Source organism: Seriola aureovittata, chromosome 14 (genome assembly GCF_021018895.1).
Source record: "Seriola aureovittata isolate HTS-2021-v1 ecotype China chromosome 14, ASM2101889v1, whole genome shotgun sequence".
In the NCBI taxonomy this organism is placed as follows: domain Eukaryota; kingdom Metazoa; phylum Chordata; class Actinopteri; order Carangiformes; family Carangidae; genus Seriola; species Seriola aureovittata.
The window spans coordinates 4,248,351-4,273,524 of record NC_079377.1 but is presented as its reverse complement, the minus strand read 5'-3'; the positions used below and the strand labels follow the sequence as shown (position 1 = coordinate 4,273,524).

Here is a 25,174-nt window from a genome sequence, read left to right as displayed (position 1 = left end):
CAAGCCTCTCTGGTGCTTCTTCTTGCTCTCTCAGAGGTCCGGTCCTGGGCTTCTTAGATCAATGCTGAGGTCTCTAACCAGACTGTGCTGCTATTGATTTCCTTCTCCCTTTGAAATAACACTCCAAGCGATAGCTAGTATGTCATCCCAACAGTGGATCAATATGAGCGTGTAATGCATGTTTTTGGGGGCTGAAAGTGGAGCTGACGAGAGAACACACTGTAAGTCCACAGACACTAGGTGGTGCTCTTGAGTTGTGAGGTCTTCAGAAGGAGATAGGCGTCAGGTCAGGAGGGAAACAGCAGCAGTGGATGAAAAAAGTAATTACATGTATTCTTCTAAGGAAATACAATCTCAGAGGGGATCAAATAAAAACAGCCTTTGTGTGCTTTTGAAGGAGGCTTTTCTCCATATTTCGCTGTTTTGGATGCAGGTGGAGTCAGACGTATGGAGAAGGTGGCCATTACTCTGTTTGGATCCAGATGTCAGAGGCTGCCACTGAGGCCAGCTGCTCTCACAGTGTGGAGAAAAGGCCAAACAACACATACCTGCGTGAGTGCACGACGCTGATGAAGAATACAAGATGATGAAATTCAGTAATGAGCTGAACAGTTTTGAATAACTGTTTGAGGGTGAGTGCGATTGCCTCGGTGAGACACAATGACAGTAAGGGGACCTGTGTCCACGCTGGGGCCAAGCCTTTGATCCACTCTCTGCTTAATTGAGTCAGCAAAGAGGAGAATCACTCGGCTTGTCCACATCCACTGAGCACTAATTCTCATCCATCTCTTGGGACATGATGTGTATTGATCAAATAAGACATGCTTTCTTGAAAAGGGATAAAAGAAAAGCTTTTCTGTTTGTTTTGAGGGCCTGGCTCCACGAGTGGGGGGATTGTGGGTAATACATTAGGGAGTGTGGAAGGATTAGGGCATAATGGGATTTTGAAAGCATCTCCCTCCATAATGTACACTCTACTTAACAATATTGCAGATTATGTTGTAGATCGGACTTTTAAGGCCAAGCAGCCATTATCCGAGCAGATATATGGTCAGTGTGACTGCACCCCTCACTGTATGATGAGCTTCCATTAGCTCCACAGACCGGTGATTATACAAACTCCCTGTAGGACTTGCTCAGCGTAAGTAATGGTCTGGTCAGCAGCTCAAGACAGGTTAGAGCTGCCCTGCTTGTGAATTTCAAAGTTTACTTCAGTGCATCAGATTGATCGTTGGCAGGCCTTCATGAGGTCATTTGCTGGGCGTGGTATTCTTCAAGTATGCGTCTCTGTGCAGCTGCTATCAGATCCACCCTTTAATCATGTTAGTACTGTATTCTGTATTGTACCACAAACCACAAGGCACCTGCAGAGGCCTTAATTCTTACAAAGAAATCCAAGATATTGACTAATATTAAGTGTTTGACTTACGCAAACACATCCACAAACTGAACTTAATCTGGTTGTTTCAAATACCTCCATTAATTTTCTATTTATTCCGACAGTAACTAATAGAGTGAGCGGTGGCTGTTGCAGAGATCTGGCGCTGTTTCACTTCATGTGCTGAGAGCTTTATGGTGTTTTTATGGGCGGGCACCAGAGATGCCAGGACTTTTCAGAGGCAATTAAGTGACCACTCTTTGTTCAGAGTGGATGTCATAGTGTGGATTCAGCTCAGGTTAAAATGTCTTCTTTTTGTTTGTTTTTCCACTAAAGACAAACACTGCACACGCTGCCCCTTGATTTCCCGTGCTTTGACGCAAGAGGACCTCACTCGTATCTCCTGAGCCTGTGTGTTATAGTTTTATAAACAGTAGCACAGCTGTCAAATGTCTCACTGATATTTCAGTGCTGCTGGGGCTGCTGGGTGAGCAGTAATGTAGCAAGAAAGACAGTAAAAATAAGTTGTGTTTAGCATAATGTACATTAATCCAATGGTCCCATACAGTATAAAGGTATTTGTCCATGTGTTGTTTGATTATAAAGCAGGTCTAGGTTCTATATTAATACTGTGAAAATATCAAAGCCTCAGTCCACAGAGAAATGCACACAGCCTGTATTCAGACACTGAGCCTTAAAACCAGCCGTCAGGACTTCTGGAACTTTATGATGTCACAACAAAACCGTTACTGCTCTCAGCCATGCCCCAAGCCCCGCCCACCTGGACCCACCATCCAACCTTGCAGGATTTGGTTACTCTGAGTGTTTGCCTGAAATCTCCTATATTTTTATTAAATCACTCAGAAAACAGTGAGCCAATCAGAAGAATTCAGAATTCTGATTGGCTCGCCGACTTATTGTTACTAGAGCTCTTTTTTATTCTTACAACAACAAATATATCTTCTTATGGATCAACACTTCAAATAAAACACAGAAGAAGAGGAAAATATGGGACCTTTAGTATATCAGCCTACATTATGATACATCAATGATAGAGTCGATGTAAGAAAATTTCATTATTTATTTCCCAAACAAAACACATCCAGGCCACTGAATCACATACTATAAACCTCATCCTGACCCACAGTGCCCTCTGTCTTTGTTTTATCCTCCCTGGTCCAGTGTAGTCTTACATTTTCCTGTTCGGATGCCATAGGCTTAGATTACCCAGAGTGATTGCTCTGTGATGGATCGACCCAGAGGTTTCCATTAGACTCTTGTTTGTCACTTGAGGGATCCCATTTGACACTGTTTGATTCCCACATGGGAGTCTTGAGGCGAGTAAAGCAGACAGTTTGGACTGATCTATCAGGCTTTTTATCGTTAGTCAGATTCTAATCTGATAGAGATGTAAACTACAAAGCTGACATGGATGTTACACAATAACCATTTGTAAACAATTTTTTTTCTCGCATTGTTCTGTCAGCTCTTCTGGTTTCAGCTCTCCTACTGGCCATAATCGCTCTCTTATTTGTTGTGGCACCCTACATCTACAGGTACCTATATGTTTTTTTTTACATCATCCATAATGAAAATACCATTCAGCACTGATTACTGCTCCATCAGAATAAAGCAGACCAGACTTGTTGTCCTCTTTACAGGAGGCGTTGCACATCAAACTTTATTAAGACCATTTGCTGCCAAGGCCTCCAGTACTCAGTGGATGATGTAAGTAAAATGCTGCTTCTGATGAATGCATTAGATTAATATCTTAATAAATGCAATGAGGTCATACAGATGATTTGATTGATTGGCTGTAGATCAATCAAAACCCCTCAAGTGATTTCCATTAAATGAGGGCGTTAAGTGGATAGTCTCATCTGTGCAATTTTGAGATACCAAACATCAAAATATGTTCAAGATGCATCATTAAACCAACATTTTTGTTCAGTGATCCTGTGTGTAGGAGAAAAATATAAATAATTTGATGTGATTTATATTTTTATGTTTTTGTTTGGTCTCTTTATTTCGTTCACTAGAGAAGCAGTATGCAAAATAACTGCACCATCTTACTGCAGAAAATGATTAACTTTATGCTTTTTTTTGGTAATCAAACATTAACATTGCCTTGATCCACAGAGCAGTTACACTAAATTATTTTTCACTGGCCAACTCTGCAGCCTGAGATGCATACCAAAATTGCTCAGAGACTCCAGTCATCAAGCCGTTTGGGAGACACTAATGGAATGATTGATACAAATGTTAGCAGAGCCAGTTGTGCTGCAGACTTTCATAGAGCGTCGTATCCTGCCTATCATCTTGCTTCATAGCAAGAACCACTGTGTATTTTTGGTGAGCATGAATGGCTCCTCTCATTCTTCCATGCAACATGTCTCGGTCTTCCATATGCTGTCTGGATGGCAAGCAGATCCATCATAACATATTAGTGCTGGTGTCTTCCTGCTCTGGCTCTTTAAACTGCTGCATAAGGCCAGAGAGTCAGGCTAATCCAACTGAGAGGGCAACAGGCCACAGTCATCTCAATGCTGCATTCACAGAGCGAGGGAAAAACAGGCCCCGCCACCCCGAAAATGACGCAGAACAGAGATGCCCAACATGATTGAAAGGGGTTCTGACCCAGGTGGCTTTTGGACTTTTGTTTTTGTCAATATTTTGGCATCTCAGAACAATTACAGTCATGCAAAATCTTAAAACTATTTTGCATTACACTATATTTTGTAGTTGCTACAAGCACACAGCATGTAATCATGATTAATCACTGCGACAGAAGAGGGTCATTTTAAATTTAATGCCAATTAGCTTGTCATCTATTACCACAGGTCTTGTAATCAGCACTGTGATATGTAAGTTTTCAGAGCAACATGAGGCAGCTAAGCATTTAAAGATGCACTTATGCTTTATATTAACATTGGATGATGAATATATGTAATGTGAAAGGACTCACTCATAGTGACAGACCTACAGAGAAATATCACCTGACTGCAGCCCCCGCCTCAGTTAAGCATTTCAGTGTTTTTCAGCTTGTTGTTTTGGTAATACATTTGCTTTCTCATATCTATGAGGCATTAGTCTCCCATTGTTTTTGCAGCTTGTTGCCCAAAACTCAATTAACCGCTTTAATGTGTTAAGTTGAACATTGTTGAAAAAGCTAACATATGCTAACATAGATTAGCTGCAACCTGAAATGAAAACAAAAGTCTCAAATTGAAGGTACAAAGATTTAACATATAGCAGTAGTCATACAGTATATGGTGAGCTATTTTTCATACAACCTCACATGATCCACACTCGTCTTTACTTAAAAGCCAAAGCTCAGAATGATAATCTGCACCCTGTTTGTTCCTACAGGAGGGAGAACATGCTCGTGAAGCTACCACCAAAGCTCCACCAACACGTCTGCGCTCACTGGACACTTTCCGAGGGTATGTACTCCATCAACAACCATCCTGTTTATCAGTCTATCACCACATGCGGCTCGTTCACATGCTAATTCTTTTTGGAGCAGTCTGAGGCATGATGAAGATCTACAGGCCCGGCATAAAGAATAATTACAGGGGTCACAGTCTGGCCACATGCTCCCCCAAGCTTTTGTTATCAGGCGGTATAGCTTTGGGCATGATTTCTGATATCAGAGCGTCTCGGGTTTGGAACAGTGTGTTTCTGTTGGACAGGAGTGATGCATGTGATTGAATCTGGGCTCCCTGCTAGCCTTAATTGTGGCCTGGGGGTAGACACAAAGCACGCCTCTCTGGAAACAGGATGCTGGTGTGGCTTTGACCTCCCCCTTGCCAAATAATTGATGTAATAATACCGTCAACATATCAGCACACATCCACACAGCCATAGATCTCCTGCCAAAAGGGAGAGCGAGAGGAAATCCAGCAGCACAGAGGCAGCATCCAACAGACGATTGGCATCTTCTCCATCTGTGGCTTCCTTATGGATGAAAAGCCATCTGAAACCACTGTGCATATGTGCTCAATTCAAAAAACCTCATAGTTGTATTCCGTCAGGGCTGAGTTGGTTGAGGAGGTTTATACCAGAATTTGCAAAGGTTCAAGGAAAAGACATATTTCAATTTACACTTCCTGCCGCAGCACCGTTCAATCATATTAGCTGAAATGTCAGTCTAGGGTGACAGATACTTGTCGCATATTGATGTCCTGATTGGTAATACTGGAAATTCTCATACCTGACAACGCACTTAATCAAACTGTGACTCAGCGCTAAAGATTAACGCTGCATGTGCCTCCTTAGCCCCGTGACTTATGATCCATACCCCCTGATAAGTAACAACTTTCTACAGAGAACAGACACATCAGTCAACTGCCATAAATGCTGAGACATTTCCTGAAGGCAAAAGGCTTTTTCTTCTGAGCTGAAAGGTTTTTCTGATCATTGCTCAGGCTCCGCTGACATGATATACAGAGAACTGTGGGGTATGGTTGCACGTTAATTTTTCTAAAAGGATTTGAATTTTAATCTTGTGTCGCACTGCTAAAAGCCTGTTGCCGGCTTCCTTACTGTTGGAAATCGCACCGTCAGTAGTTAGCAGCGCCACACGACAGGGGGAACAACTATTACAACAAAACAATGGGTTGTCGGCCGCATTTAACACCAGGTGGCTGACTCGTTCTGTGCCTTATTTTGACTGAGCTCCAAGTTTCCCCTCCGGTTCAGTTTCAGCTGTGCTCTGATGTTTGGCCACAAAAGAAGAACCTTGGCTTTTCCACTCAAGTAGTAATTTATTATGACTAGATTGGGTGTCCACGTCCTTGATATAGCCATCACAGTGGGTAACTCAATACTCTGCAGTGAGTGTAACTATCCATTGCAACGGGGGAAATGTACTAAGCTAATACTCTAATTGGTAATGCATGTACAGTGACTCAAATCAAAGAAGTCCATCAGCATCTATCAATGAGTCATAACCAGTTGTCACTGCTGCGAGACAGACACGTCTGCCTGTAATCTGTTCGCTGTAAATCATAGAAACTGATTCGCAGACATGAATTAAGTCTATTACTGGAATGACAAATGTTCAGTGGAGAGCTTTAAAGGGATATTTACAACTTAAACTTGATTAGGAACCAAAGAAACACGCCTGTGGTGCTTCAGCCTGGACATTATCTGTTCTTGTATTAACTTTGGTGCAACATAAAACAAAGTGATCTCAGTACATATCATATTAATTAAGCACTTACAGTTTCCCTTAATCATAATTAGCAGGTGGAAGTGTGGCGCATGTGTGTGTGGCTTTTGCAACGTAACCTGCCAATAATGGAGCTCTTATTCACAATCAGACACCCAGAGTGTGTTAATCAAAACGATGGCCAATAAGCCATGATATTGCAGGGATTTTCACCGGGTCTCATCTGGCTGGTGATTTAACCTTTGTCTTTGTCACTATGGCAACTAATGGATATGTTCGTCAAAAATTAAACGATAGCCTGTGTGCATATGGGTGTGTGTTTGTGAGAGGGAAAAAGAGTCCATGGACACATGCACCAGGGTTTAGTCTACTTTAACAGCCCTTTTGAGATGATAGTGGCCGATTAAAATCTTGTATCAGCAGGTTGGGGCTAAAAGAGCAGTAATGGCTTTGGTGCACCTCTTAATTGAATCTGGGCAGAAAAACAAGAGGAGGCAGAGGCAGATACAGTGGACCTTATCAGACAGTCTCATTCTTAGAGCTTGTACTAATCTTGTTATGCCTCTTAAAGACCCCCTTATGATTTTTTTCCCCTCTTTTTGATTAAATAACACACGAATCAGAAGCATAAATTCAAGTATTAAGGATGTTGAAAGGATGGAATCTGAAAACCTCTGCAGCCGCTCGACCGTGCAGCCATTTACATTCCCTCGCAAGTTTGTGTTGTGTAATGGCACCCGCCCCATTTTCTTACATGCAACGCAAACACCTTTTTTTCCTCCAGCGTCTGATTCAGTGAAGCACTCCATCACGTGCCCGGTGTTTCAGCAGCCCTGGCCAGTGCTAAAGTATAAAGTGTATCATATATTAAACACAAAGTCTTTAGTCAGCACTCCTGCTTGAGGAGATCCAGAGGACGAGTGTTCATTTCCTGAGTGATTCATAATGCTTAGATTGCATTACCTTGCATTTGAGAGCGTGACAGAATAAAAAAAAAGCCCCTCCCCAGGCCTCTTTAATTTTAATTTTGAAGTTAATATTGAATCAGAATCAAAGTATTGCTGTTGGATTGTTAGAAATGGTTTAGAAATGATAATATCATTATGCATTTCACCTTTTTATGTATTTCTAACAAAATTTGTCCCTTTTCACACACATTTCTTTCACTTACTCTTTGCTGCAGCATCAAGGTTAATCCCATTATTACTGATTGACTAAATAGTGTAGTACAGTGTTTACTCATTGTACTGTCTTTGTAGGTTCGCCCTGACAGTGATGGTGTTTGTGAACTACGGTGGAGGAGGCTACTGGTTCTTTCAACATGCACCATGGAACGGTTAAGTAAAATACAAGACATGCACAGATTTACAAAATAAAAACCAAAGTAAAAGTAGCACGTACACCACAGTCTGAAATTCCTGTTTCATTTCCCCTCATCTACATCTGAACAAGAGCTCACAGAGGTCAGTGTGTTTTATGGACAGAGCACGTAGGGGTGACTGGGTTGCAACAAGTTTCATTTCTCCAATCAGAAACAGCTGGAGTGATAACGCTCACGCAGCGCTGCATGCTGCACATGCTCAGTTAGACACCAGGAAGACATGTGACACATTCAACATTTGCTGCTGTATTTATTGAAACTTGGTTTGGAGGTATGAAACTATTTTTGTCAAGAGATGTATCTTTGTCAAACTCTTCTGACATTTGGACGAATTAATCAAAACTTACTCATTTTGAGTCACAGTTTTGTTGACTTCCAAGTGACATGGTGATCATGTGTCAAGGTGTTTCTAGCCTGACCATGATGTTCTGTCATGGCTGATAAGGTTGTAACAAGTTATTGTAACTGTCCCGTAGCTAAGCAGCCGGATCAAAACAGACCACACAACAGTATTTCTCAACATTTTTACAGACAGAGGCAACAATAATTGCTCATTTAAAAAAACAAAAAAAGAACACAAACAAGTTATTTCAGGAATGATTTTGTATTTTTGGAATATATTTGCCTGTTCTGTTTATCACACATAAAATAGATAAATTGTGCCTATTTTGACTGAAGGTAGGCATATGTTCTATGCAAATAGAATTCTACTTTTTGTTCCATGTATTCTAATTTTATGTATAAATAAATAATAATATAATGTTATTGTAAAACAACAATATTTTCAGAATACTATTCTTATTGAGACAAAAAGCTAAAGTTTATTATTGAAATTGAATGTATTTTTGATATGTTGCACCCGTCCCTGATCCGTGTTGCAACTGTCCCCAGGGTTGGGGTCAACATCTGACTTCTTCCATTCAAATAAATATTAGGAATGATATGTCACATGCAATCATCTTCAAACGATATGGGTAATTAGCAGACAGATGTAAGTTTAATAAAGTTTAATGTAAAAGTTTGGTTGGTCTTGTCCAAATAGTCTCTGATGCAAAAAGCTTCCCCAGTCTCCTTCTTCGTCCTTCTTCCCACAAAGCCTGGTATGAAATAAATGCATGAACTCAAGGCTATTATTACTCAATGGCAGCTTTCACCTCATCATGTCTGCAGCATTTTCTGACCTGTGGTCACTAATTATGATAAATGCTGCCTCAGACCTAACACACAGGACGCCATTCTTCACACGAGCTGGATCAAAGCTGCAATCCATAGATGTTTATTGTTATTAACAACCAGGGAGGAGAGAGGACGAGGAGGAGGGATGAGTGTTTAACTGACAGCTGGGAGAATATGTGAGGGTGTGGTGAGTGAGAAACACTCCCCCTACTGCAGTTTCCAGTCTGCCCCTTGAGCAAGGCACCTGTGATCCAAGGAGACAGTTGCTGGGTCCCTTTTCCCTGGGTGAATAAAAGTAAAAAAAATAATAATAATACAAAAGTGTCCCTGCAGCTTGTATGAAATGCATGTCATCGTTTAGGGGTGTTCTCAATTTAAATTTTATAATAGCCTCTTCACCACATCTACAAGGGTGTATTGATTTAATGGGTGGTTTGATTAATCTTCTCTTTGCTGCAGGGCCGCTACTGTCACAGGAGTGAAGATATTTATTAATCACACCTTTTTTAAAATGGAAAGTTAATAACAGAGGCAGCACTTTAAGGACATGGCATTGTTCTTAATTCATCTTCTTGTCCTTCTGGATTGCCAGGATTAGAAGAGGCCAAGAACTGTGAACTCTGCAAAATGGCATCAGATTCAAGTGTCTGTGTTTCTATTGATATTAATCTATGTCTGTGTCTCTTGTTGCAGGTTTAACTGTGGCAGATATTGTCATGCCGTGGTAGGAGGATATTTTCAGTCCTATTTTAATATACACAAAAATGAACAGTTTTGTACACATATCTATAATTGGATTTTTATAGTGTAATACTGTTGTTCCTTCCAGGTTTGTGTTCATCATCGGGACTTCGGTGGTGTTGGCTTTCAGGTCCATGCAGAGGAGAGGAGTCAGCCGCCTCCAGCTGCTGCGGAAAGTCACCTGGAGAACAGTCGTCCTCCTGATGCTCGGCTTCTGCTTCCTCAACTACTCTCCAAGAGACGGACCACGTAGGTGCAGAAATATGTAGCACATACTGTAATGGTTAATGGAACAAACACATTAAACGTGGACGTGCTTGTTCTGTACCTTTTGTTTTGTTGTGTAATGGGGAAATGATTAAAACCCAGACTCCACCATGTCTAATTATACGTCCACTTATATGTACGGTGCTGTAAATCATCAGCACCAGTGGAAAGACAGAGACTTTTGTGTTAATGCACCTGCTCATCTGAAAACTTAAACAAAGTGCATTAGCTGTTATATTGTGCAACAGCAAATGAATTTAATACAGGGTTTCTTCAAGCATCTCTATTCATATCATGTCATAAAGAGCTGCAACGATTAGTCAATTAGTCAATTAGTCAATCAAAAGAATACTCATCAAGTAAGAAGCAACTATTTTGATAATCAATTCATTCTTCAAGTCATTTTTAAAGCAAAGTAATTGGTGGTTTGATGGTTCTAGCTTCTTCTAGCTTCGAAAATGTGATCATTTTTCAAGCCGCAATGTTGGGTTTTGGTCTGTGGTCAGACAAAACAAGACATGTATTGACATTAGTTTGGATTCTCTGTAAATGCAATGGCCATTTTTCATTGTCTTCTGCTGTTTTATAGACCAACTCAATAATCGATGAATCGAAAAATGATCCGCAGATTAATTTATTATGAAAATATGTCTTAGTTGCAACCCTAATGTCATACAAGATAGGACTAATATACTGTACAGCTTATATTTAGTATGTTCATGATAAGAACAACACAAACTGCAGTTAGTCAGGTGACAAAGACAGTGTGTTTAAATCCAGATTTGTAGTGAAAGCCAAGGCTGCAGGGTGTCAGGGTTAAAAGTGGGGAAGCATCGTTCACCTGGGGACGCACAGGGCGCCCCTCACACATTAGCCGTTCCCGGTGCTAATGGACTTTCATGGGTGGATGTCTGTGTAACTGGGTTAACAAAAATATTGTTATTGTGTGTGCAGTCTCAAAATCCAGCACCAGGGGACATTTAACAGAGGCAGATTGAGCAAAAACAACCGCTGTGGTAATGGACAATTATAAACAGATAGTGTTACACCCTTCAGCCTCATGCAGCTGCCGCAGATGCCGGAGCTGCTGGAGCTGCTCAGAACAGCACGGTGACTTTTACCATAAACTGCAGCTCTGCCCTCTGTCTCCAAGGACGTCCTCTGCAGTTCAGTTGCAGGGTTTGATCTAATAAGAGAATTGAGACACATCAGCTCAATATGTTAAATCGTTTCAGTGTCAGATGAGACAGAAGAAGGTGTTAACCTTTGACTTCAACTATGAGTCATTTCAAATAAATCCTGCCATGTCAAAATCACAGTCAAAACAGTGGCAAAGACCTTGAAACTCCAGTTTTAGTGCGACTTGCACACTACTGTGTTGGTTTAGAAAGTACCTGACTTAATTAATTTAAGTTCTTCTCCAGACATGGTTTAAACAATGTAAAAATATTCTACTATGATTAATATTTTGTTTAACGTGGTTTTCCCACATACAAAGAAAATACAAAAATGGAAAACTGGGACTGGAAACTCATCTACTCTTACTTCCTCATTGAGAAATCAGGATCAGGCCTTGAGCCCCGCCCACCACCTGCTTGCTTCAGGTGGACAGGTGAAAGAGCAGAGAGTATGAAGATGGTTAGAGGAGGAAACATCAGAGAGACTCAGCCACATGTCTGAGCCTCAGTCAGACCCAGACTCAGAGGAAGGAGTCTGAGACCAGAACCAGAGACTAGCAGACGGATCAGAACGGTTAGCGCAGTTAGCATCTTTTTTTGTTCATGTTGTTTGTTAGCTTGTAACTGGAAGTGGCTGACACAGTGTTAGTAGCTGTGCTAATGCTAACTCTCTCGCTCTCTGTACTGACAAGGTTTCAGGTTTATTTAGCTCCGTCCCCCGTCCCCACAAGTTGACAGGATCGGTTCCTTAAGTTTGTGACGTATGAAACTCTGGCTGTCTGAATCTATTTTTATGAGACTGTCATTGGTTCACTGCAGTTCAAAGTGGAAACACTCAGTCATGGTGGTGACTGTTTATTTCACTCATCATATGTCTTGTATTATATAAAAACATCATATGGATGTTAACAAGGTCAGACACTTTTTCATTGGAGGGGTCTTTAATTACAGATTAGATAAACTCAATAACACATCGTAGTGAAGCTAAAAACACGGCACTTTCTCTTGGCTCCATAGAAGCTGATGTTTTGGACATACAAAAATATTCTTCTGCTTAAGGACACTGTGTTTTCAAGATTTGATGTCTGAGCATCTGACTTTGATGGTGACAAGTTACAAGCAAAGATCAGTCAGATGAAAATGAAGTTCAAGAGTCAGACTCAAATCCCTACTTTTGAATAACCTGTCTTTGAAAGGTTTTTTCATCTCAGCAGTTTGCTCTACTTTCTGATGGCTTTACTCAGTTCTGCTCACTTCCACCATAGAAACATCGTTTTATTCAATCTATCACTGAAAGTGCTCAGAGATGGGAAGTAGACAGCAGGGCTTTCACTTCTTAAATGATATTGAACTTCAAAAAAGGTTTCAATTTCACACACTTACACACACACGCACAAAAACCTACATACATTGATGAGAAAGTGAAACAAAGGGTGTTACAGCGTCCTGAAGTTCACCTCACATCTGTAACTTTTACAATGATTTTTATTTAAGTGACAGTTTTGTTGGGGGCAGATACAGTAAATTATCCTGGAGGGGGCTGTAACCTGCATATTTAACCAATGCGTCGTCAGTGAGAGCTTCCTCTTTTCCTGTGAGAAGAGAGATTTCCGCCTCTTATTTGATTTGAACGGATCAATGATTGGGATTACACTGTTTCTACAGCATTTCGTGTGGGAAAGAGGTTTTCAATTAACTAATGTGTAGATTACCATCAATCTCTCAACCAGAAGCCGAGCCTATCCAAACCAATTTGTCGAGACCAAGAGATAAGTGGAAATCTTTGATCAGCTTCCCACCTTCTTGGCACGTCCATATCCTGAAGGCTGACACCATTTCCGTGTGTGTCGTGCTGTCCATCATCATCCTCCTCCTCCGGGAAGTAGTGGGAGTAACATGATTGAAAAGATGTTCTCATGTTTAATATGATGAAATTCCTGATTTATAATTTGTTTAATTCAGCAGCAATAACTTCAGACTGATGAGTTACAGCTGTGCCTTGTGTGAATTGTAAGTTGTTTGTCAGTATTAAGGTGCACGGTGCTGTTGTGAGTGTTTGTGCTGTGCGTTGTTGACTGTGTTCTAGTGTCCTGGTCCTGGCTGCGGATCCCTGGAGTGCTGCAGCGTCTGGGCTTCACATACTTTGTTCTGTCTCTCCTGCAGACTTTCTGGGGCCAGAAAGAAATCCCACTGAGATCGGTGAGCAGCTCTGTCAAGTTCAATTTCGTCATTGCAGGCGCAAGGAGGAAAAACTCTGAAGAGTTCCAACCTGAAACTACACACTTAAAATCTAAAGTCATCATGCTAACGTGCTCAGAATAACTAGGCTAACATGCTCAGGTGTAGCAGGTGTAATGTTTATCATGCTCACTATCTTAGCTAAGTATGTTAGAATGTTAATTAGCATGAGATGTGAGGTAGAGCTGAGGTGCTGCAGGTATTTGGTCATGAACCAAATTACTGGACAAATGGAAGCTTTCACCTGATAACACTGCAAGAAGAAAACTCAGAGGTTCAGCAGTCAGTAGGAAACATCAGTGACCTGAGGTGCACCATGAGAAGTTGCACACCAGGCAAATGCTTTGGGGTCCTCAAGGGGAGAAGGGGCCCTCATATTGGCACATTTTGCAATGAAAACTATAAACCCCCTTAAACCTCCCATAAAGACACTATACTGTACAGTGCACTGATGTTGCCCCTATAATGTGATGACATATGCCGTCTACCCATTGCCTGCATCTGAGGCATTCAGGGAAGAGCTGAAGAGGGGGTGGGGTTTTTTTTGGTGGGGGGGTGGGGCTTCTTTGACTGGCCCCCCACCCCCCAGAGATTAGCATCGCCATTCTCAGTGACTGTACAAAATTTAGTGCCAATCCGTCAAATAGATTGTAGACGTTGAGATATTTCATTGGAAAAGAAAGATTTTGACCTGCTGGTTGCATTAGATGAAAAGTCAAAGGATCACCAAGTCATAATTCATCTTCTAGGCACCATGAACATCTGTACCAAGTACCCAATAAATGATCAACAGACAGACTGACACTGTCCATAAATCCACGCCTCTAGCATGGCTAAAAAAAAGAAAAAAGCTTCTGTGCAGTGTTGAGTTGTGTGTTTTGTGAGTCTTTTACCTTAACAACATTTGTGTATGATGCAGTATCACTGCTGGAACCCCGTCCAGGATGTGGTCCTGTACTGGCCTCAGTGGCTGATGATCATCCTGCTGGAGACTCTGTGGCTGTGCCTCACCTTCCTCATGCCTGTGCCCAACTGCCCCACGTAGGTCCAAGCAAAGCTCCCGCTGTCACGAAACAGTCTGCTCATTAATCCTCTGCACATATATGTTATGTATGTCTTATGCTGAGATAATCTCCAGTTGGGGCTGTTGCACTGCAGCAGAGGTGTTAGTGTGCACCTTGTGTTGCTGGTGTTATGAACCGCTGTGATTTATGGGCCTGTGGTGGATGCTTCAGAGGGCATAATTAGCCAATCTCAGTCTGTCATGTGCAATAAGAGGAGCGGAGGCAGAGGATCCATCTTCCTCGCTCCGTGTCTTCTGCTCAGTGCTGCTTTTTGTGTGTTTTTCCCACATTCCTGTGACCCTGTGTGGCAGACTGTAGGTTTAAATAGGAGCGCCTTTTCCCCTCAGCTTCTTCAGCAGAAACTGATTGTTGTTTTTATTTTTTTAGTGGAACGTGAGGTTATCTGGTGAAGACGAATCTCATACAAAGCTTTAAAACAAGAGGGGATATTTTGCACCTGAGGAACTTCCCTTGTCTAAATCTGTGTTCCTAAAATTCCGTTTTAGAGGCTTTTTGTTTTAGTTTTTAGTCCTTTTCTTTAATTTCATTTCTTTATCAGTGACAATTTCATATTCTACTAATCATGATTGTACTCTTGTTTGTTATCAGAGGATATTTGGGTGCCGGTGGAATTGGTGATAACGGTCTTTACCCGAACTGCACTGGAGGCGCAGCAGGACACATCGATAGACTGATGTTTGGTGACAACATGTACAGATACCCCACATGCAAAGTAAGATCTTTTCCTCATATCGTTCTTTATTCTTTCAACCATCTGTTATAAAACTTGCAGGTGGAATTAAAACCATTAATACAACCTTGATGATTCTTTTTCATGTTTCTGTTTTCCAGGAGATGTATCAGACCACGCAGCCCTTTGACCCAGAGGGGGTTCTGGGTACTATCAACTCAATTGTCATGGGATTCCTGGGGATGCAGGTAGGTCAGATCATCTGTTTCTTCTTTATGGGTCAACAAGTGTTTATTCTGGTATCTATATTTTAGGTGCTATATTATTCTGTTGTCACGGTTAAGTTCCAGATGTCCTTTTGCTCAGAATAGAAGCAATGTTTTAAATGGTGCTGCATTTTCAAATGTATAGATGAGCTTACTTTAAAATTATTCACAGAATAATTGTGACAGGCTCAGTTCACACAAACCACAACATTTTCCCACTCTCCTCTACTGGCATGTGGATGGTTTTGGTTTTACTTGCCCAGGTTTTGTGACATCTGGTGCCACATCAATATAGATAAAGTGAATGACATTTCATTTGTGATGCTCAAACCGTTTTAAACGACGGACATCGCTGGCGTCATAGTGACTAATTGGCTTCCAATGACAACTGTTGCCAGGAAGTAACCTGGACATGGTTTCTAGAAAGGCATGATTTGGGTGAATTGCCCCTTTAAGTCCTGAGAATGCCGGCACCTGATTGGCTGAGATTCAGATGGAGCCACACTTTCTCAGTGAAGGCCTTCTCATAATCAGCTGTTTAGACAATAACAATCAGAGCCATGTGTAGCTCAAATTTTACAATGAATCCATTGATAAATTCATTTTTATAATGATAACAAATGAATCAATTTGCCCAGAGTATCAGTGATCACATGATCTTAATAGGTCAATAAAGACCCCTCATGGGCAGTAAGTGAAGGTCGTGTGAAGGACTCTTTGCCGCCTCATTATCAGAGCACAGCTGCCCTCCTTTATTGACAAAACGTTGTCAGAAAGAGAGGAGAGAGCTTTTGGTCTTTAGGCCTGAGTCTCTGATGGCGACAGTGTCACTTATAACCATTTGTGTTGTGGGAAGTTGCCGGGCAAAAGCAGCCACATAGTTCAATTCCCAGCGGGCGGTTAGCACTGAGCCCTTCAGTCAGCGAGTCTTAGACGACACGCCAGGTGTCCGCTGCCCTGCTCTGTGTTCGCCCCGTGCTAATGTCCTCAGCTGAAACATATTTATCATCACCAAATTAATCAGAGGGTGCGGATGACTTACACACAACATCTGGATGGGATAGGAGAAATGTGACCGCCAATGCCAGGGACACAGTATTGACACCCACATCCCAGGCCTATTTGGTTACTGAAGGTGTTTACATGGTATTTCTCATTATGTGTATGATTGAATGGGTTGTCGTCTCTGCGCTTATCTCTTCCTCCTTCTCCACAGGCTGGGAAAATTATCATTTCCTATAGGGGGTTAAACGTCCACATCCTCGCTCGATTTCTGGCGTGGGCCGTCGTCCTGGTACGTCACATCATGTGGAGGTTTGAAACACAGCTGGTGAAGTAAATGACTATAAAAATCAATTGATAATTTAAAACCAAGACAACAAATCACTTCCTGCTTCTGTGACTCACACATAGCTGAGCCTTACAGGTAAAATCTGCAGCGTGTTTTCCAGCCACTCTGCTGTTAGTCATAGCTGCCGAAGCCATTCATTAGCAGGGACTTGGGAGAGGATATGTGTGCGATCTCAATACAATTAAACAACATCCATGTGTGGCTTTGTTTCCGGGCAGACATGAGTATCCAGTGCCTCAGGGGGATACACACTGTCTCTCACCGCCTGTCTATGCCTCACATGTGGTTTTAGATTAGACAAGTTGTGCATATTACTTATAGTCGGTATATTAGCATCTGATTAAGAGCACAATCAATTCATTTATCCGCACGCTAAGTCTCACCAAACATCTACAGTCAGTACACAAGACAGTTTTGATAAAGTGATATAACAGAATCAGATTTAAGTCCATTCAGATCCAAAACAAAGATAAATCTTGTCATAAATCTTGGAGGAAAGCTTCTGACGTCATATTTGTTTTGGATCAGTGCTCATTCAGGGTGGTCTGAAAACACAAAAAGAAGCAAGCCGGCCTCTGTTTCATTTACAGGGGCAATGTGTCCCACAGGGAGCAGCCTAGTGTTATGTGAGATGGCCCGTTTTGCATTTCTAAACCGGTGACAGGAGGCCGTTAGACTGCTCTAACGAGATTGACAGACATCCATACAGAAAGGCCAGACTGTGCTGAACTGTGCCTGGCCACTGTTTTTATGCACGCATATAGTGAGATGCTGCAGAGATGTGGTGTGTTTGCAAAACGGGGTTAGTAGGAGCCTGCATGCTGTGGAGGCAGACATCCTGAACTGGCAGTGCTGTGACCTGGAGCGATGATGGAGCTGGAGGAGCTGGCTGCATCACTCAGCCTTGGGAATCAAACTGTGCAGGATGAAAAGAAGGGGCCAATGGACTCAGCCAGAGGAAACCACACAGGAACAGAGACAGATCCCATTAGTTTTAGGTTTTGTGGTTGATGTATACTACTGTGCCTTTTCTGTAATTTTAGATTTCAGATTCCTTCAGTCTGGTATGTGTATGGGGTTTATTTATTGGGCCCATGTGTTTAAACCACACTGAAGCCTCTTAGCCAAAGGAAACAGCTTCTTTTGTTAACATTGTCTTATCAGTGATGCATCGGTCAGATAGTTGGGTTTTTCAAGTCAAGTTAAATTTATTTGCATAGCCCAATATCACATACAATATCTCAATGTGGCTCACTAGCAGTGTGTCCTTAGTCAGGTCATACGTTCTAAAATGGCAGGAAAAAAACCTTAGCATGTCAGAAAGTAAGAGTCTGCAGCCGTGCTAGCAGCTCCCTGAGCCTGTGCTTACCGTAATCACGGCTTTGAGCTAAATGCCAACATCAGCATGCTAACATGCTCTCAAATGCTAACACACTGGTGTTTAGTGGTTATGTTCACCATTTTAATTTAGCGTGTTAGCCTGCTAACATTTGCTAATTAGCACTAAACACACCTGATGGGAATGTCATCAGTTTAGCAGTTAAATGTTGACCTGATGATGGCACTAGATGAAAAGTAAATGGATCACAAAGGTTATTAGAACTCATTATGTGGTTGAGCATTAACGTGAGTAAACTTTAATGGTAATCCATCTAATATTTGTTTAGATATTTCAGTCTCAAGTAGAGGGAAGCTCTAAAAAATACAACAGCTTTATAATAGGTCCAATAATTATGTTGTAAATCCAATATAAGTGCAGATGCCCAAAAATGTGCCTCTTATGTATCTGGAGAAATCCTGCTTACATGAGAATCAATTGAAATTTTGTAGTGAGAATTTCATTAACCTCAATTCTTAAATGACAAATCTCCCCATTATGTCTCCTGGTGTTGAATCTTATTGACTATTATTGTGGAGTGAGAGTGGCTGGAGGGAGGTGAAATATATTAGATCCATTTGGCTTCTCCCAGAGGCAAAGAGTGACAAAGTAACACATGACTAAATGAATAAACATTAGGCTTTTATGTTTTTCCATTGTATCTCATGGTTCACCAGTTCATGCTACATAGATGATGTAGATGCTACTCAAGATCGTAATGCTGAAAATGATATATTTCAGGATCATGCAGTGTTTAGTGACAGATCAATACAGGGGCTTAAAATCCTGCTTAACTGAAATAGTGAATAACAGTTAAATAGATTTTCTCACATTGTGATGGTTGACAGAGAGAGCAGCCTGTTTTTATTGATTTTGGGAACAGATCCAGACCCTGTGTGAAGCATAAATACAACATACAATCACCTCCACGTGCTCTGCTTATGTGTATTTGCTTTAATTTCTTCTTTAATCTCTGTGGCTAAATCTATTTTTAGCCAAATTAGTTTTAGTGATTGGCCTGTTCTTGATATTGACTTTTCTAATATGATTTGGGCTCAGAGGGGAGGCAGGAAGCAGAGCTGAACTGCCTCTTGTTTCAGACATGTGCTCTTGACATTAGCAGGTCTCCTCAGCGGAGGAGGGAGGGAGCTTATTTCTGCACGCGCCTGACCACAGGATTGGTATTATGCACAGGAGGTTCACAAAGTATCAGAAAGTGTTGATTCAGTACAACAGCAGAGCCAGGGTTTAGCACCAGAGTTCACTGATTTCTGTGGCGGGATTGATATTCAGGGGCGGCCATGCATCTTCTTCCTAATAAACAACAGCCCCTGTTAATTAAAGTCCAACGATCAGGCTCCAGAAGTGAGAGATTGAAATTGAGCGATTGCCCCACATACCAGCCCTTTCCCACATCCTGCTGCCTGGATAGCCTGGAGACTTAATCCAGTCCCGGCTAGGCTATTTCCACACCATCGATTCTGTCATCTATACACATGATGGATAACCACCGAACAAGCATGTTTGGATTCTGATCCCGTGCCCTGGGTTTCTCTCTGGAGCACAAAATGCTTCAAGTATCTCAATCATATGCAAAGGTAAATAGATGAGACAATAAAAGCTTTTATTGATGTAGGTTCATCAGATCATACACAGTTCTGCTGTATCGTGGTTGATAAGGCTGTGGAGTCAACTGGGGCCCAGATATACTGTCGGTGGATCTCTTTGAAGAGCACCACATTCCAGTGTAGATGTTCAAATTGGCATGTTTGCACTCAGTTATTGTGTGTGTGTGTGTGTGTGTGTGTGTGTGTGTGTGTGTGTGTGTGTGTGTGTGTGTGTGTGTGGCTCGATGGACCGAGTTCGTCTGACTCTCAGATAATCGGTTAATCTGCCGGACTTGCTTGATTCTGTTGCCTCATGTTTTAGCAGCCCAATACGGCTCGCTTTATCGTCCTCCATCGATTTGAAATCTGTTTCATTTCCACCCTCAGGGAATCTCTGCAGCCATCCTTACTAAGTGCACACGAGACGGAGGATTTATACCTGTCAATAAAAACCTTTGGTAAGTGCTTCCTGACCCTCTAAATCCAGCCACTTTTCCTCACAAAAGAAAGGATGGGTTTCCAACAGGCACAAATCAGAGCTGCTAAAACATGCGTTTACTTACCTCTAACAACAGCTACGACTGTAAATAATCACCCGGGCTGTCGGGAGTGTGAGGTGGAGCGGTCATACATCCTCCCAACATGATCACTCTTCCTTATGGCCAGCAGTATTAAGGATGCTTTATCCTCTCTACCCCAGAAGCACTCAGTACACATTTCACCAGCCCTGGTTGATGGGCTCTGGGAAAAGCATCTATATAATCGTAAGGCAGTCTAACCGCTCCCAAACTATCATATGCCATTTTGGAAAAAAAAGGCACACCATCTTGATAAATGTTTGTAAAGATTTTGCATGAAATACAGCGCAATTACTCCCTCAGACGTAGATTACTTTACGACCTGTGCATTTGTTCCACTCCTATGTTCCCCTTAATATGATGTGAATCATTTTAATGTTTCAGCAGGAAGAATACCATTTCATCTGTGATGTGTAAGCAAATTCTTCATGATGTTCCACTGGGGCCCCCAGTAACACTGCGCTCATCCCTCGCCATTACCTGACTGGCTTTTATAGGCAGTTCATCATGCACAGGTTATTGAGCTCTTGAGTACAAGTCCCTGCCTGGATGTCTAGAAGTAATTAACTCCCAGCCAAGAGTCCTTTTTGGCCCCACTTCAGCTGAGATAAAAAATAAAAAAGCCCAGTGAAAGGAGGCTCCAAGTGGCGGCCATTTTACATTAGATGGTATTACATCAAACATTCTTGCACTTAAGAACAGACAGGGACATGGCTGCCTGGCACGGCTCCACCGGGCACGTGCCAAGGATCCACTGCTGATGCTTTAGACAATTCAACAAACTGTGGAACAGTTTGTTGGATTGGCTCGAGACCCCTGGGTGTTATTTATCTGCAGCAGAGGATTGATAGACTCTGTGTTTTTACACCCTTGTTCACACCATACCACTAAAATTTTAGTGATGCCCAAATTAGTACAATGTTGCTGTTGTTGTTGTTTGTTGTCTCCAGGTCGTTGTCCTATGTGACATGTATGGGCTGTTTCTCCTTCCTGCTGCTGGGAGCCATGTACTTTGTCACTGACGTCAAGGGCTGGTGGGGCGGACAGCCATTCATATACCCAGGTAATGTTTATTGACATTTCAAATGCTATGCTTTGGTTATAATAACCTCAGAAACATGATGGGCAACCATTCAACACATGAATCAACAAAATGAACTTAATTTCCTAAAGTGGTTATAATTAATATTTTTATACAGGCAGCTGTATTCAGCTAAACAGCTCTAAAAGCCCAGTGTACACTGCCTGACCGGCCCCAGACAGTTACATACAACATACAAGTCCAACATATCAACTTTAACGATGGCAATATGTCAGTGTGCTGGGTTTGCAGCTTGTCACCAAAATATCTGTTAATGCAAGAATGAAAATCCGTCAATTGTTCTCGTAATTGCAGCCATTTTGATGGTGCTTTGAATGAGCTATTTGTAAGTTTTGCTAATGCTACATAGCTAACATTAGCATTAACAGCTGTTTACTTACCAGTCTAGAAAAAACGTTGTGAGTTCAGCATCAAACTTCATTCCTTTACTCACCAAGAGTCGTCTCCAGAAGTGGAAAGAAACACCAATGTTATCTCTCGTCTCTATCACATCCTTTTTTCTACTGACGTTAGCATGCTAACCAGTTAGCCCCAGCCTGAGTCATCACTTTCTGATAGCGACTCACTGTAGCCTCCAATCTGCCCTGAAGACGTAGCGCTGCTCAGAGGACGTGTTATAACCTCTTGTCTTTTGGTTTGTGTATTTTATATTTGTATTTGTGTACTGTGATTTAGCCTAGGGACAACGGATGTAAATGAGCATTTTTGCAACAATCCAGCATGTTAACGTTGTACATTTTGTACCGATGTTGATTAACATGTATTGTCCCTATCAAATAAACAAGTTGATAAATAAATGCAACAAAGCTCTTGCTGAGCAACAATCCCCATCACTCACGCCCGGTAAGAAACCGTGTTGTGTGGCAGAGAAAACTTACAAACAGCCTCTGTAAGTTGATTGTGCGCTCACTACGTCCATTCAAGTAATTTGGGAAAAAGGAATGCTGGCTTATCGCAGCAGACAAATGTCAAAAATCATTTTAAAATGCTTTGCAGAGTCTGACCAAAAGTAAGCACAGAAATTAGCTTCTTAGATTAGCAATTTAAACTAACTCCACAGAGATATACTCCTGGGGCAACTTGCCATCTAACAAAGCCAGCTGTCTATTCATTTAGAACTTCTATTTATCATTTATTTCTGGATTCAACTTCAAGAGAGGGTAATTATACAAAAGTGTCCCTAAAGAGGGTGACTTCTTTCTTGGGGTCATAATCGCTGTTTTGGTCTTTCTTCCAATTTTAGTTAGAAGTTTAGAGTTTGAAATGATTCTTGTAAAAGTGAAGTTTATTTTGAAAGCTCTTGAAGGTTCACACTGCTCGCCCCAGAATACTTCAGTTATCAAGAATGATGAAGAATAAGACCAAGGCTGAAAGTCCTGTTCAGTAACAACCTGTGTTTACCTCCTCAGGGATGAACTCCATCTTTGTGTATGTGGGCCACTCTCTCCTGGGTTTCTACTTCCCGTTCAGCTGGGAGATGCACTTCCAGCAGAGCCACTGGGAGTGGCTCTTCCAAAGCCTCTGGGGAACAGCAGTGTGGGTGTTCATCGCCTACCTGCTCTACAGGAAGAAATTCTTTCTCAAAATATAAACAGGACGTTCATCTGCCTCCCCTTGTACTCTGTGGATGCCATTATCTTATTTTTTCAATTAAAACAAACTACATTCATAAGGTATATCGATCATTATAACATCTGTGGGCGTTTTAAAAACCTGGCCCACTGTGGTTGGCGTAATCACTTCAGTTTACTTTTCAGTGATGTACAATCTACCCACGTACACTTGAATGAATTGCACTGATGCTAACATCCAAGTCATCTGATGGATCGAGCAGCAAAGAGGAAATTTTTCATCAAACAAGCTGTAGTATAATGGAAAAAATATGAAAATGTTCATCCATGAAACCCATTAAATCAGCATCCAGTCTGTGAAGAAGACGTCTGATCCACTGTCAGTGTGGGCAGCCGAGGTTTTATTTGATGCCACTTGTTTTGTGCACTGAATACACTGATTAAATCAAATATACTGAGGTGGTACTTAACAAATTAGGCCGAGTGATTCCAGTACACACCAGGCCAGCTATTATGAGTCTGTTGCCATGGCCACTTCTCCTCCTTCCCTGTGTGTGTCGGTGTACGTGCATGTGTGTGTGTGGGTACCATCTGCTGTCCAAGTGACAGTACTTTAATAGGGGTCAAGATGCACATCTCACAAAGGAGTGTCATTAATGGGACTGAAACCTCTTGCACTCATTGTAATAGAAAATCAGGGAAATTACACAAATCCAATTCATCAGACGACAACGACAAGGCCCCCCTCCCCTCAAAGAGCCCGAGCCCTTTACACATTTAACATGTTATTTATTTAATGCACAAAGCTACTTAACAACTGAAAGAGTTCATTCTCAGACTCAGATTATAATATTTCCACATGGTTGACAGTCGCGTTGAGTGACCTATGCATATTTCTGCAGAATGTATATATGACAGTGTGTGCCCTCAGCATCAGGTCAGGTGGTGTGCACATCATGAAACGACCATCTAGTTAATGAAATGAAATATCAGCATCATGCTCTTCCTTGCACAGTGAAATCATATTACACACTCCTCAGAAGCCTTGAAAACATTACATAACATGCCGTAGTGGTTTTGTGTGGTAAGTGTCTCAGGAACAGAAGTTGTTGTTTGAATCCGACTCGGTGCATCCAGCCTTTCCTGAGCAAGAACCAAGTCCATTACTACTTTCCTAAACTACTGTGCCAGCAGTGGAAACGCATAGATGCTTCTTTCATGGGGAGAAAATGAAATCGATACAGACTCACCACAGAAGCCTTAAGATATCTTTTGTGTATTCGCATGCAATGATAAAGCTTTTTATTTAAATATAAGCATTTAGCTGACTCATTGAGCGTTGCTTACAGTAACTGCAGTGGCATGAGCACAGAAACCATTAAACATCACAAGTAGCTGTTAGAAAAGATCAAGAGGGTCAAAATAGAAAAATCTAGGCTGTGGAGGTGATGAATATTCTGCTTATATTTCAGATTGAATTTCTGCTAATCTCATCCTGCAGTGCTCTAAACTTCTGGCTGCTGTCTTGCATTGTCACAAAAAAACCCATTAGACACCACTATGGTTCCACACACCACACTTCCTTGCCTTTATTGATTCTCATTGAGCATATGTCTCAGGATACCTATAGTCTGTCATATGGAAACTTTATCCCTGATACAGTGTTCTCATGCAGACCACTCGGCTTCTAATATTCACATAATGGTCCCCATGATGATCTCCCATGATAGAGTTAACAGCATTACATTCACCCAGCTATATAGAGTAAGTGAGTACAGTATCTGCTCAGCAGATCATTTATTACAAATGTATCATCATCGGTTACACAAACAAAGACAACACGATACCTTGCAGCAAGTCCCAATCGTCAGACATTTTCTTTTTAAGCAATAGCTTTATTTGAAATATATATATGTGGTTTTAGATAGAAGCTGACTGAACACAGCTGAAAGTTAAATCAGTGTTGTGTGTCTGAAATGACAAAAAGGCTCTTAACATCTATCATAAATGTAAGGGTACACCATTTAAAGGTCC

At 41.6% G+C, this 25,174-nt stretch overlaps 1 protein-coding gene across 1 annotated transcript; it reads left to right on the top strand.

Annotated features, from left to right (window-relative positions):
* The first annotated feature begins 281 nt into the window (after positions 1-281).
* si:dkey-192p21.6 (uncharacterized protein LOC565246 homolog) lies at positions 282-23,177 on the top strand. The gene is made up of 16 exons (XM_056395783.1): positions 282-320; positions 434-552; positions 2,865-2,934; positions 3,040-3,106; positions 4,748-4,821; positions 7,811-7,887; positions 9,802-9,832; positions 9,938-10,098; positions 13,381-13,493; positions 14,452-14,573; positions 15,206-15,329; positions 15,449-15,535; positions 16,770-16,847; positions 20,277-20,347; positions 21,418-21,530; positions 22,979-23,177. Exons 2-16 carry the CDS (start codon positions 483-485, stop codon positions 23,158-23,160), a joined length of 1,440 nt encoding a protein of 479 aa, XP_056251758.1. The 5' UTR covers positions 282-320; positions 434-482; the 3' UTR covers positions 23,161-23,177.
* Positions 23,178-25,174: the final 1,997 nt, after the last annotated feature.